The sequence below is a fragment of the Magnolia sinica genome, chromosome 6, assembly GCF_029962835.1.
Source record: "Magnolia sinica isolate HGM2019 chromosome 6, MsV1, whole genome shotgun sequence".
Lineage (NCBI taxonomy): Eukaryota > Viridiplantae > Streptophyta > Magnoliopsida > Magnoliales > Magnoliaceae > Magnolia > Magnolia sinica.
In genome coordinates, this window is record NC_080578.1 from 12,355,138 (window position 1) to 12,369,369 (window position 14,232).

The 14,232-nt window shown below is 37.2% G+C and overlaps 1 protein-coding gene across 4 annotated transcripts; it reads left to right on the top strand.

Annotated features, from left to right (window-relative positions):
• Window positions 1-5,695: 5,695 nt before the first annotated feature.
• On the top strand, window positions 5,696-10,916 carry LOC131248291 (uncharacterized). 4 transcript variants are annotated; one of them, XM_058248510.1, is made up of 2 exons: window positions 5,696-5,829; window positions 9,407-10,916. In XM_058248510.1, the coding sequence occupies exon 2, from the start codon at window positions 9,467-9,469 to the stop codon at window positions 10,454-10,456; it is 990 nt and encodes a 329-aa protein (XP_058104493.1). In that variant the 5' UTR covers window positions 5,696-5,829; window positions 9,407-9,466; the 3' UTR covers window positions 10,457-10,916. The 4 variants fall into 4 exon arrangements, with proteins under 4 accessions (XP_058104493.1, XP_058104496.1, XP_058104497.1 ...); XM_058248513.1 differs by having other exon boundaries at window positions 9,419-10,916; XM_058248514.1 differs by having other exon boundaries at window positions 9,448-10,916.
• Window positions 10,917-14,232: the final 3,316 nt, after the last annotated feature.

The following is a 14,232-nucleotide window of genomic DNA, read 5'->3' on the forward strand; positions in this document are numbered from 1 at the left end:
CTATTTGTTGTGCGTAGCCCACTTAAGTTTTCAATCAGCGTGAATTTTTGGGCCCACGAGCTGGCACAATGGATGGACGACCAACACAGTAATCACCATGGTGGGCCCCACAACTTAAGGTTAACTGACGCGAATTAGCTACTGTCATGGTGAGCAGCGACACTTGCTACTGAAGTGACGTCACTGAGTTCTGTGGGCCCCATCATGATGTATGTTTTGTATGGACAATGTCCATCCATTTGGTGAGATCATTTTAAGGCAAGAGCCAGAGAATAAGTCCGATCCAAAGCTGATGTAGACCCACCATAGAAAACAATGGGGAGAGTTACAGCCACCACTAAAAACTTCCAAGGGCCACAAAAGTTTTTGATCAAGCTTATTTGTACTTTTCCTTTTTTAAAGTGTATATTAACTTATGAATAAGCCGGATCACAAATAAACATCATGGTGGACCTTAGGAAAGTTTCAACAGTGACTGTCACTCTCTTCACTGTATTCTGTGGTGGGGTCTGCTTTAGCTTTGGATCAACATCATTCTTGGTCTCGTGCCCTAAAATGATTTCTCCAAATGGATGGATGATGTGGTTATACCACATACATCATGATGAGACCCACATAACTTGGTGACGTCAGTTCAACAGTGAGTCTTGATACTTAACATTAGAGGTGGGCGATCCTGACTCAATCCGATGGATCCGACCCGATCCGACCAGATCCGACCTGATCCAACCTGATTCGACAGCCTGGATCAGTGCGGATCGAGTAGGGCAATCTAAATCCGAAATCTTTTCACATTGAATTCGGATCAATACCAATTCAGAGCGATCCGATCTGGACCGATCCGATCCATTATTTACTATTTTACCCTACGGGGGGTGTGTGTGTGTGTGTACACCCTTTCTACCCGCAGCTTCCTCCCAGCTCTTCCTTCTACGTGGGTGATCTGGACCCCTCCATCTCCGACTCTGACCTCATACAATCCTTCTCCGCCGTGGGCCCTGTCGTTTCCGTCAACGTCTGCAGAGACTCCATCTCCAAAGCCTCTACGTCAACTTCTTAGCTCCCTCTGATGGTAAAATCTTGGTAAAATGGCATTTTTGTTATCATACGAACGTTGCTCCTCTGCTTTTTTTCAATTTAGGATTGATGGTATTTCTCTCTTTCTTGGTAGAACGACGAAATTGTACAAATTCAAACAGTTTCCGTATCTTCTTTCTTAGTAAAATAGAGAAAACAAAATTGTTTAAACAGCTCTGGTTCTGATTCCGGATCGGAGCTACCTCTCTGTTTTCTCAGTGAAATGTTGATATTGTAATTCGTTTAAATGATGTCATTGCTTTTATTTCCATTTATCTCTATTTTATTGGTAAAATGGGATGACTGTAATTATCTGAAGAATGGCATTGCTTGTTTTGATTCTGAAGCTTCCATGTGTCACGTCCTGAAATTCGAGTACCCGAATAAGGACTTCAGGACTTGAATCCCAAGGTTTGTGAGTTATAATATAATGATATTTATTACAATCCAGTTGATTCAATTAAGATCAATGAATATTTACCGTCATCTAAAAGAAAATACAATTGAAATGTTTATTAAATTCAACTCCTTTGATAGTTTTTCATTTCTACATCGAAATTTGAACATAAACTAAACCTAAATAACCAAAAAATCGAATTGAATTAAAACTAAACTTAATTTTCTAAAAAATAAAGCTAATAGTAGAGGCCTGCCTGCTCGTAGTATTTCAGCTCTGTACCTGTGTATTTTTTAGTAGGATGAGCATAACAGCTCAGTAGGGCCATTTCTTACTCAAAATTTAACATGTTCAGATAATTTCAATTTTATAACAATGAAAAAAAATAGAATACAGATAATGAAAATTAACAACTGAATTGTGAAAATACGATACATGTGATATTTTCATGAATACTCATAACATTTATATCATTTCTTACAACACCGTACCCAAGTGGATGATCACGTTACATTAACGCCCACGCACTGGTACCTTACGGTGATAAATCCATTTATATGTTAACTGGTCAGACTACTGCTCCAGTTGTACTTTTGACATATGTCCGCGCACACAATTGTACTCATACGCTGTATACAAAGGAGACTCCAAATGATCCAGTGAGTTTTATGGTCTTTCACCCAAGGGACACAATTGTCCTACTTGCTGGCTTTAGAGTTTTTCACCCAAGGGATACGATTGCCCTACTTGCTAGCTTTAGGGTCTTTCACCCAAATGACATGATCGCCCTACTTGCTGATACAATTATATATATTTTTTCTCACAATTAAATAATTAATAGAGAAGCATGAATAACATGAACAATTCTAAAATCAACAAAAATAAATAAATAATAATTTAATAAATCAAATTTTTACACTATAATGCAGGTTCTATATGAGGTACATAAATTCGATATTATTAAAATTTAGTTTCTGAAATTGTTGATTTCTGGAATAATGCTGGAAAATTTATAAGAACTCCTAAAAATGTTCAAATACCAATTTTGTCTCAAAATTTGAATTTTAAAATATATTTACTTATTTGCAATGTAAATAATTTATTTTATTTAAAATTTAATTTTCTATTTATTAATTTATAAAAGTTTAGTTGTACCTTATATTTAAATTATTATTATTACTATTATTATTTTATTTTTATAACTTAAACTAGATTTTAAATTAGAATAATAATTAAATATTTGATTTAATATCATATTAAATTTCGACTTAATTAATTTAAGAAATCATATAAGTCAGAGTTCATAATACTTACCAAATAACTAAAATTTTGAATTATAATTAATTATTTTTAAAGCCTTCAAAGTCACCTTAAATTTAGATTTACATTAATTTAATTCTTACAACAACAATAATAATAATAATAATTTTTAATTCCCAATTAGTATAATTAATATTAATTCTCAAACTCTAAAAATTAAAATTTTCATTTAACTGCTTGTTAACAATTTAATTGTAACCACTTTACTTTAAATTAAATTAACAAATCATTTTAATATTTGAAATTTCACTTGATCTAGATTAATTTAATTAAATTAATTATTACTTATGAAATTAAATACATATATTAAACAAGGCTTAAAATTTACAAATTAATTTAAGTTATTAATTCTATTTTTTTTACTAAAAATAATTCTGAGTTAAATTCAATAAGTCTGATATAAAATAATAAAATATATCTGCATATACTATATTACATCTGACTAAAAAATTCATAAGTTAATTCAACATATTCTATTTTTAATCATTTACCTTTATATAAATAAATTTTAAAATTTAGGAATAACTTGTGTACAATACCTGTATTAACAAATATATATATATATATATATATATATATATATATATATATATATATATATATATATATATATATATATATATATATATATATATATAATTTCTAAATATGCAAATATGTACATTTTAACATCTGTTTATTTTATTATGTAAATTTATTTTATTTATTTATATATAAATATATATATATATATAATTTATTTCAACATTAAATATCAAAAATATATAAAATAGAAATTCATAAATGAGCAGAAAATTTTCTACATAATAATCAACTGACAATAATATTCATATCAAAATTTTGGAATAAATAAGCATAATAATTAATTGAAAATGATAAACCTCAAGATAAGATCACCTACCTTAAAAGTCTGATGATCTGGCCCCGCTTTAATCTCTCTCCCTTAATCTACAGAGCTCTTTCTCTCTCTTCCCCTCTCTATTTTTGATTTGATTGTTTCCTTTGTTTCTTTCTCTCTCTCTTTTTAATTTTTTTTTTTTTAATTATAAAAGGGTTCTTAATGAAATGGAAGAGAAGGGATTATGGGACGGTTTCATTTAGTGGGAGGGTTCGACGCCCATTACTATACGAAAAAGAAAGAAGAATAGAGAAAGTGGTTTAGTTGGTGTGCGGAAGATATAATTTTTATTTTTATTTTTATTTTCTTCTTATTATTTTTTTGATATGGTGGGTCCCACTAACAATAATATAAATCTACTCCGTCCATCATCTCGGCTTGGCCGAGAGAAAATATAAGGCTAAAAATGAGGTTGATCCAAAACTCAGGTGGGCCACATGCAAGCGGACGGTCAAGTTAGTTCCCACAAAAAAAATGAGTTATTATACCAAGGCTCTGAAATCTCTCAACCACACTCAACTGAAAGGAAAGCAGGTGCGAATCATGTGGTTGTTTCGGGACCCACTTTCCAGGAAGGGCATGGCCAATCTTTTTGTTAAGGTACTATTTCTTCTTCGTCTTCTTCTTCATTTTATTTTTTATTCAATGGAGAGGTTCAGATCTGAATCGATCCGAACCATGCCCCATTCGATTCGACTCGGTTTTCCTGACCGAGTCAGACTCAGATCGTATTAAGCAATGTACCTTTTGGATCAGTCCGAGTCAGGTGACCCGGACTCGGTCCTGAATCGAATTGAGTTCGGGTTAGGCTATTGAGATTTCGGCTCAGATTGAGTTGCACCCAATCCGATCTAACTCAATCAGATGCCCAACTCTATGTCAACATGTGAGTAGCTAATCCGCACCACTTGGGCGGGATTAGCTAATGACTGGTTGAGTAGCCAAGTGACGTCACTAAGTTTTGTGGGCCCCAAAATAATCTGTGTTTTATATCCACACCATTCATTCCTTTGGAGAAATTATTTTAGAGCATGGGCTAAAGAATGAGTCAGATCCAAAGGTCAAGTGCACCCCACTACAGAAAACATTGTGGAGAGTGACTGCAACCATTAAAAACTTCCAACGGCCACAAAAGTTTTCGATTAAGCCGCTATTTGTGTTTTCCCTAATTTCATGTCTTTTTTAGCTTATGAAAAGATTGGATCTCAAATAAACATTAAGTAGGTTTCAACGGTGGGCGTCACTCTCCCTACGGTTTTCTGTAGCAAGGTTCACTCCATTGTTGTATCTGTCTCATTCTTTGGCTAATGCCCTGAGATGATCCCTCCAAATGGATGGACGGTGGGATACAACACATACATCATGGTAGGCCCACGAAGCTTGGTGACGTAACTTCAGTAGTCCGTGCCAGTAGCTAATCCGCGTCTTAACCACTAACGGGACGGGGTAACTTCAGTAGTCCGTGCCAGTAGCTAATCCGCGTCTTAACAACTAACGGGACGGGTGACAGCGCTTTTTCGGGCCCTACCGTGATGCATGCATTTCGCCGTTTATCTACTTTTAGAGATGATTTTAAAGCATAGCATTGAAATTGAGGAATATTAAAACATTAGATAAACCACACCTCAGGAAACAAAGTAATTGAATGCCCATCATTAAAAACTTCATGAGAGCAGCAAAAGTTTAAAATCAAGTTGATATTTGTGTTTTCCTTTCATATGGGTCTTTGTGACCCAATCAACATGTTGTGGATGGCAAATAAACATTACAGTGGCCCCGGGAAGTGTTCAATGGTGGGCGTCCAATCACCATTGTTTTCCTGTGTTGTGGTCCATCTGAGACCTTTAGCTATTTCATCTTTGGATTAGTGCCGTAAAATAATAATCCTAAATTTATAGTCGGCATGGATAAAATATATACATCATTGTAGGGCCCACAGAGCACAGTCCAGTAGCAACCTTGCTACTGACAATGTCAATCCGCGTCCTTTTAACCACCGGTTACAGGAAATTCGTGTCCACCTGGCGTTCCATTCTACAAACGCTTCTCCCTCGAATCCCTCCCTCTCAAAGCTAATCTCTCCTCCCTGTACAGTTTTCAAACGCTGGTAATCGTCGTTCCAAGATATCTTGCGAAGGTTCGTTTCTCATGCGCCCCTCATCTTCTCTTTATTTTTCTGCCCTAATTCTTTTTCTAAGTTCTTTGGTAGAGCACTAGAGATTCCGACGATATCGGTATCCGAGTAATCCGAATCGTCGATAGCTAAATCTACGTAATTCGATGTCTGGTCCTACGGTATTTGGAAGATTCGCCGGAATTGTGTCATTTTGCTAAGAAGGGTGTGTTTGGATGCTCGATTGAACTGGATCGCAATTCTTTCTGTTCGTAGTCGAAGAAATGGCTAAGTTGGGGTGGTTGATGCGAAGGCGTCCGAAACCCTGATTGCGATTTATTGTATTGCAAATACAATAGCAACTCCAATCTGGGTGCTTGTACCTTTTTATGAATGGGCGTAGCTAGCTCTGCTTTTGGATTTTAATCTTTCTTGAATTCAATTATTGTATTTTGGTTCAATATGCAAACGCGACGTAGATGTATTGAGATGGCTACTTAAGTGATTATGTTCTATCGAAGGTTTCTTTTTTACTTCTTGGATAGATAATGAAATTTTATTAGCACAATCATAGTGGGAGAGGTGGGAGAGAATTCCCAATACAATGCGCCTCTCAGTGACCACCTTCTGATGCATCTGGGCTACAAAAGCTGGCCAATTGAAGATCAAGGCAAAGAAGTCATACCATTGGACTGTGGGCCCTACAAATCCAATTGGGTGGTCTATAAATAAGGAACAAATGGACTGTGGGACCCACTGGTCCAATCAGCAGCATTCAGTTTCATATTTATCAATTGGCTATAATACTCAACAGCTTATAGCTATGAATTGAAGTGGTGGTTTTTGAGTGCGACTTGCCTGGGAACATATCAGTGTGGTGGTCATTCCATTTGGACCGAAACCAATACCACTTGGACGATACTAGGTAGGGGTGACCAAACTTGACCCCTCGAAAGTGAGGTTTGGGTCAACCCATTTCCCACATGGGTTGGGTTTAGATTTTGTTTTGTTAACCGGGAATTAAACGGGTTAGGTTTGGATTTGCTAGGGTTTGAATGTAGTCCACCCCTCGCCTCCTTACTAAATGCTCACTCTATATATCTATTATATATTATTATATAACATGTCTAAAAAAATTCTTAAACTTGGTTATGATGGTTGTTTTCTTGTTATTGTAAGGGTTTGATTTAATATTAATTAAGAGTTCTGAATATGTGATTAATATTTTTATATTTTTCTATAAAATGACAATAATTTATAATTTTAATTTATTTTTATATTTTTAATTAAATGGATCAGGTGGGTTTGATTTGGGTTGACTATTTATAGATGGTTGGGTTGGGTTGGGTTTGGATTAGAACCATCTTCGTTGTGACCTGAACCCAACCTGACGTTAACCCAACCTGTTGCCACCCTTAATACCAGGTCATATTGGACGATTTTTCAAATCGTGCTTATAGCAACCATATATCTGTGCAGCGAAGGTGTTCCGTAACGGTAATGGTGGCCGTAATGGCCACCGCTGTTACCGTTATGATACGGGCCATAACGGCCATTACAGCCCCCGTATCGGCCGTTACGGCCATTTTTTATTTTTTGAAAAATGTTCTTCCTGGACTGTTACGGCGCGTTTTTCCAGTAACGGCCGTTACGGCCGTTTCGACCCCGTAACGCGCAACGGTTATGACCGTTACCATTACGTTACGGCCGTTACGTAACCGATTTGGAATACCATGTGTGCAGCACATAGTTTTGCTCAGTACCCAATTGACTGATATATAATTGAGAATCCTACTTGGATCAGAGGGTTTTATGACAGCTTGGGCCCTCTAATTCAGTTTCTTATGTTAATCGTCTGCCTATTGTAGGGATTATGCACAACCATATGTCTTTCATGTCCCACGCAGTTTCATATAATGACCCTCAGTTGATTGAGGAGTTAAAGTAGAATCTGAAGTTTGAACTCTTTTTTTGCTTGGTTTAAATACTTCTTTTAATTGCAGTAAGGAGATAGCTTAGGAGAAGGCTTGTGTGAGCCAATAGTCCTCAATTGTGTAGGCTTCTTCAAGTGTGATCGGAAGACAAGACTTCTAAAGGTGGACTAGTTGATGATTATTGCTTGCATAAAGCTTCTTTTAGTTTAGTTTTCGACTGTTTCCAGAGATGGAATTCAATACTCTATCAATTTGTTGCCCTGACAGCCCCTTTGGTGTGCTGCCATTTGGGTTACATGAAGTGGTTCCACATACTTATCCTTTAGGACCTGTTTGGATTGTAGGAAACATAAAGAAAAACATTTTAAAAATGGTGTCTAATGCTTATCCAATGATGGATTTCCATGGATCTCATAAACTAAAATGGATTCCATTGTTGGAAGTCTTATTTGGATAGAAAGTGAAAATCTCATGTTCCTCTCACAATGGTCGCTTCGAATCTTGTGTGTGAGAATTTGACTATTGAAAAGGCTAATTCTTGCTATTTCCAATTCCGATGCTATGCAAACAACTCAAAAGGTCCGAACAATGGAAGCTCATTTCTTTTCTAATTTATTATCTGATATGTTAATGCTGAATTTAGAGTGATTTGAGCTGTATTGTGGCGCATCATTGAAGGATTTGAGCTTCTTAATTTTTATGTATCTATCCCTTCCTTGCAAGTTGAGACTCTTTTTCAACATTGCAGGATCACCTTCTTTTGCTAGAATATTGGAAATGGAGTTTGCCTCTCTTTCTATACAGGTTAAACCAAATGGTAGCCTAGCGGACAGGGTCGGATTCCATTGAATATGAAACCAATTTCCCAGGTTCTGAATTGTTGATAGTTGCCCGAGAGAGGTTCTTTGAGTCACCCTCTACCACCACCACCTCATAGAAGATTCTCATGCTTCTAAGATCCATTCCATTGAAGGTCCTTGGCATCTATAGCTACTCATGAGAATAACCATCCGATCCTCTTGTCCCTGGTTGCACATACATGTGAGATCCAGGCCAGTTTCAGATGGGCCCCACTGTGCATGTGCCGTGGCCAACAATAGGTCGCTCCAGTCATCAGCTGGTCTAGAACTGTACATTGATTGGGAACCCACTGGTTAATGTCCTTAACCATCCATTTTCTTTGTACACAAGTGGTCCAAACCAATGACTGGACCAGACTGGTATACATGGCAGGTGCACTGGATGAATGACCCAGGGTTGCGGTCTCTTGCCACATTGGCACATGCGAGAGAGGATGTCTACTCTTGTGAGTCACAACTTCATTCTTTTTATGTTTTCTATGTCTGAAGTTTGCATGTCAGAGATTGCAAATTACCGTTTCCACGCTGCTCTTTTTCCCCTCTGCCCATGCTTGATAGTTCTATGTGACCATCAGTCTTGTTTTTCATGTTATAGTCATAATCAGATAACAAAACTTGCAAATCCTATTTTATTTGAAACTCTTAACATAAATTGTAATTAGTAGTATGGCTTGTGCTTCTACCAATAAGTAATGTCTATAATTTGCACGCTATAACTTAGAATTTTCCTTAATCTGCTGATGTTTCTTATCGTATCCATACATTGACAATTCAATATCTTAAATACATGTTAGTCATGCACTGCAGTTTTGATGCCAGAAAATGATACATATGCTTCCTCTTTGAAGCTTCTAAGCATTCCGAGCTATGAATGAGGCAATGGCATTGCTATGTCGGGCACCGCCAACTATAACGACTCATGCCATCCCTCGAGTCCATATAAGGAACTCAGCGGCATCAAAATTACCGAGGCAGCCACTCATATTCAGCTCCCCCCATATTCAAATCAAACATCTGCCTCTCCGATGTACCAAATTGTCCCCCTGGCAACCATCTCCACTCCCATATGCTCCTGATGATGAAAGTGAGAGCATTGTAAAGGGAAGCAACATCTTTGAATCTGTCATTCCGCAAGAGACTGCTGAAACTTCAGCTGACGAGAATTTTGATGGTATTACTGACGTGAAAAGCCAGTCGTCTCTGGAGCCTCAGCTTCTTAAATGGCCGATGTGGCTTTTGGGTCCTTCAGTCCTACTTGCAACAGGCATGGTTCCCACCTTATGGTTACCATTATCTTCCGTTTTCCTTGGCCCCAACATAGCCGGACTCCTTTCCTTAGTGGGCCTCGACTGTATTTTTAACATAGGTGCTACCCTTTTCCTTCTCATGGCTGATGCTTGTGCACGTCCAAAGAGCACCAACCAAGTGGACTACTGCCAAGTTCCTCGCACTTACAGGTTTTGGAACATGGGTGCAGGCCTAATCGGCTTTTTAATGCCTCTGATCATGCTCTCGGCCTCCTACAGAGGCTTTCTTCAACCGCAGCTACCTTTCATCTCGTTCCTTGCATTGCTCGGCCCCTACCTTCTCCTCCTGTCAATACAGATGCTGACAGAGATGCTGACATGGCACTGGAAGTCGCCAGTGTGGCTGTTGACTCCAATTGTGTACGAGGCTTATAGGGTGCTGCAGCTGATGAGGGGGTTGAAGTTGGGTGGTGATATTGGTGTGCCCACGTGGGCTCTACACTCCATCCGAGGGCTCGTCTCGTGGTGGGTGCTCATTCTCGGAGTTCAGCTCATGAGGGTCTCTTGGTTCGCCGGGTTCACTTCTCAATCTCAACAACAACAGCCTTGATCTCACACCCTCCTTTCAGTTCCTAAGACAGTAAAAGCATATAGAATGCAGATGTGGTACCAAATGAGAAAACAGGCCTCGGTTTCGGCAATACTACAGTATAAAGATAAAAGTTCTAGAACAACATCCTCATAAGGAACTAAGATCGATGGCTGGAGAGTTCTGTAATGTTTTTTTTTATTTTGCCGTGCCATTTTCAGGAATGCATTGCATGGATAGTAAGCTATTGAAGTGTGTAGGTACTGGCAATTTCTACGGGGTCCATGCATTGGGGTTGGATTATTAGAAAGCCTGTACTGTGTATGTTGAGATTCTGGCCCTATGTGCTGTGAAATGAATGAATTAATGTTGGAGATTTACTGTCTACATCTATTATGTACTTTGTGATAATTTGAGCTGTTGTTTGCACAGAACCGATAATGGTGTCAGCATGGTGCTTTGTCGTTAACTATCACTGGTAGATCATAGCGTCCCTCCTTTTGAAATCATGTTGAATTTCTTGACTGTTTAGATTAGGAGTGAATCCCAACGGTTTACGATTTGCATATTAGGTTTTTGGGTTGTTTGAACTGCGTACATCTAAAATCCATTTCCTTTCTGATGAAATGTGTAGCCTTTGGTATACCTGGTTTGATTAGACATGCCTGCCTCCAAACAGATGTGAAGCGTCTCTTAGTTTAAATGCAGGCAATGTCTTTATTGTTTTGGTTGGGATTAAATATGAGGAGTTTAAATTCAATGGTTTGCTGTAATGAAAGAGGATGACTTCGATACTTTCAGCAGACTTTGATGAATGATATGAATGTACTTAAAAATTACTTGGGATTTGCATGCGTATTGGAAAGCGACCCGAATTAAACCAACTAAATTGTTAGTCTGAGTTTCGATGTATCATGAGCCAAAAATTATGATTATTTGATTATCAGACTATGGATTATTGGACATTTATTGGACGGTTAAAAATGAGAAATACCCAATTATCCTTTTTCAGCAAACAAGTGTCCGCTAATCTGATTCAACTGTGAGCCTGTGAGCAAAAGTGGCTTCCACAATTTAGTCAGTTTTGAGTCAATGTATGTCAAGTGTACAATTTCTGAGTGCCTGAATATCAAGCATCATACTGGCAGAGTATCAAATAACTCCCCAAGATAAAGTGTAGCTAATATAAGCAGCATCAAAAGAAAATTTGGTGGGGCCAGGCCTGTAGCTGCACCATAAATTAGATTTTTTTTCCTGTTTAAATCTAGATGGATGCTTTTCTCTCAGGGGAGTTATTTAATACTCTAGTTGCCCATGACACTTGATTCAAAGCACTCAGAAATTGTACATGAGTTCGTACACTAAGTTGTGGGACTCACTGTCTCTGAATCACAATCCCAAAATCCAATTGGTCCCACAATTCTAACATCTGATTCAAGGACAGTTGTTTAAATAGGACTTGGAATTTTCAATTTTAACTGTCCAATAGGTGTCCACCAATAGGACAGTCATCTAATTGAACAAGTGTCATGATACATGTAAACTGGGACCCACAATTTGGACAGTTTAATTTGGAATTGCTTCTACTTTGCTATGAAGTTTCTAAGTAATTCATAAGTTCCTGTGTATCATCCATCACCCTCTGTTAGAGTACCAAAGTTTTTTTTTCTTTTTTTCTTTTTTTTTTTTTAATTATTATTTTTAATACCATATATATACATTAGGGCAAAGGTTGAGACGGCTAGGATCGTCCTATAGTGAGAATTTTGGTCCTGGCGTTTTCCAGACTGAGTCCATCACATGATGAATTATTCGAAACATTGGCAGTGTATAGCCATTCATTCACATGAACATGTTATTGTCCATGTGGCATATATTGACCACAATCCAAACCGTCTAAACCATGCACCCTCTAGTGGGGTATATACTCGGATCCAATTGATTGACTTATGAGTGGATATTCATTTGCTGAATTTAGACCTTTGACTATTTTCCACAGGGTTAAGATGTGCCACCATTGTGTACGACAATCATCTAGATGGATTGTCATTTCCATTACTTTTCTATTGAATGTCAACTGGCAACATTTAAACTAGACGTATGCTGCTGTCTATGCCATAAATAAATCCGGACACTGAAGAAATTGATTGGACAAGCAAATTCACATCTCTTACAACTTGTACAGAGTTGGACAAGCAGATTCACGTATCTTACAACATATACCCTATATAGTCCTCTGTTCTGGGAGCAGAGAAATAATTTGCTTAGTTTTACATCTGTCCTAAGGTATCATTTTTCAATACCTCTACAGGGCAGGCTCATAGACATTGAGTACACCCTAATATAGTCCTCTGTTCTGGGAGCAGAGAAATAATTTGCTTAGTTTTACGTCTGTCCTAAGGTATCATTTTCAATACCCCTACGGGGCAGGCTCATAGACATTGAGTACACCCTATGCATGTATCATAAATCTTTACTATATATGACATTGGATTTATCAATTTTTTAATGTTATCAATTTTCAATATGGTAAAATCAATAGTAACTAAAACATATATCATAGACACTGGACGAATCAGTGGTTTTGACACTGACTAGGACCTATAGAGGATGAAGCCTCACGGCCAGACCTGCCGGAGAAGGATAGGCCCTACAACTCATTAGTAGGGTTATAAGGATTATTCGTAATTGGTGTTGTTCGGGGTAATCCATAACCTTCCCTCGTAGCTTTCGAAGGACTAGAGATTGAATCCCCACCATCATTACCAATCTGGAAACAAGTTTTCTTACTCTCTTTTTTTGTTAAGTTCAGACTAACATGGTGTAGCACAAACTCAAGGAGGATGAGGATCCCATTGACAAAGAGGATGGAAAGAAATTGGACAAGGAAGTTCAATTCAAGGTCTAGTGTGCATCATAGTTTTTCATGGCTATAATTTTGTAATCGGTTTTTCATTTCACGCATATGATATGCCATTGAATAGCTATCAACAAGCTTTATGTGCTAGCCAATGCCAGAGGTAATTGGATGTAAATGGTCTTCTAGAAGTAGTTTTCAATTTAAAGTTAAAATCTTTATTAAGTTTTAATTTTTGCTATTTTGAAAGTTGTTTTAGGGCAAAGGCATTGTAGGAAATTTAAAGTCTTTGTTTGAGCCATGAGAAAGAGTTTCACTCAGTTTATAAGTTATATAACATTTTTTTTTAAAAAAATAATAATAAATTTACTAAGCTAAGTTATTATTTTGGAAAAATTACAAATTTAAGATTTAGGACTCACTTAAGTCATATAAAAATACTCTATAAACAAAATTTATTCAATAATATCAATTATATTTCTCATTTTTAGAGATTTTTCTCTCTTTATTACAATTAAATTTAACGGCTATTTTTAAGAAAAATTACAATTAGACTTAATGGCTATTTTTTAAAAGAACGCAGTGATCTCTTTTCTTTACAATTAGATTTAATGGCTATTTTCTAGAAGACGGAAAAAATTACAATTAAATTTAATGGCTATTTTAAGAGAAGAAGGCGATGATCTTTTCTCTTTATCCATGCACATGTTACGTTACGTTAAAACATTTGTTTGGCTAGAGTAGCCCAATCAATATGATTTTCAACATAGGCAATCAAAGGATTGGGTATCGCAACTTGGAAGCCACGTGTGAGATACTCAGCGAAGAACCGCCTTGCAAAGCAAGCTAAAACTCTTCGCGTAGAGAAGAGAACTGACACGCCCAGGCAAAAGCGACCCGTGCCAGGAATAAACATCCGCTGCACACATGGCACCGGAAA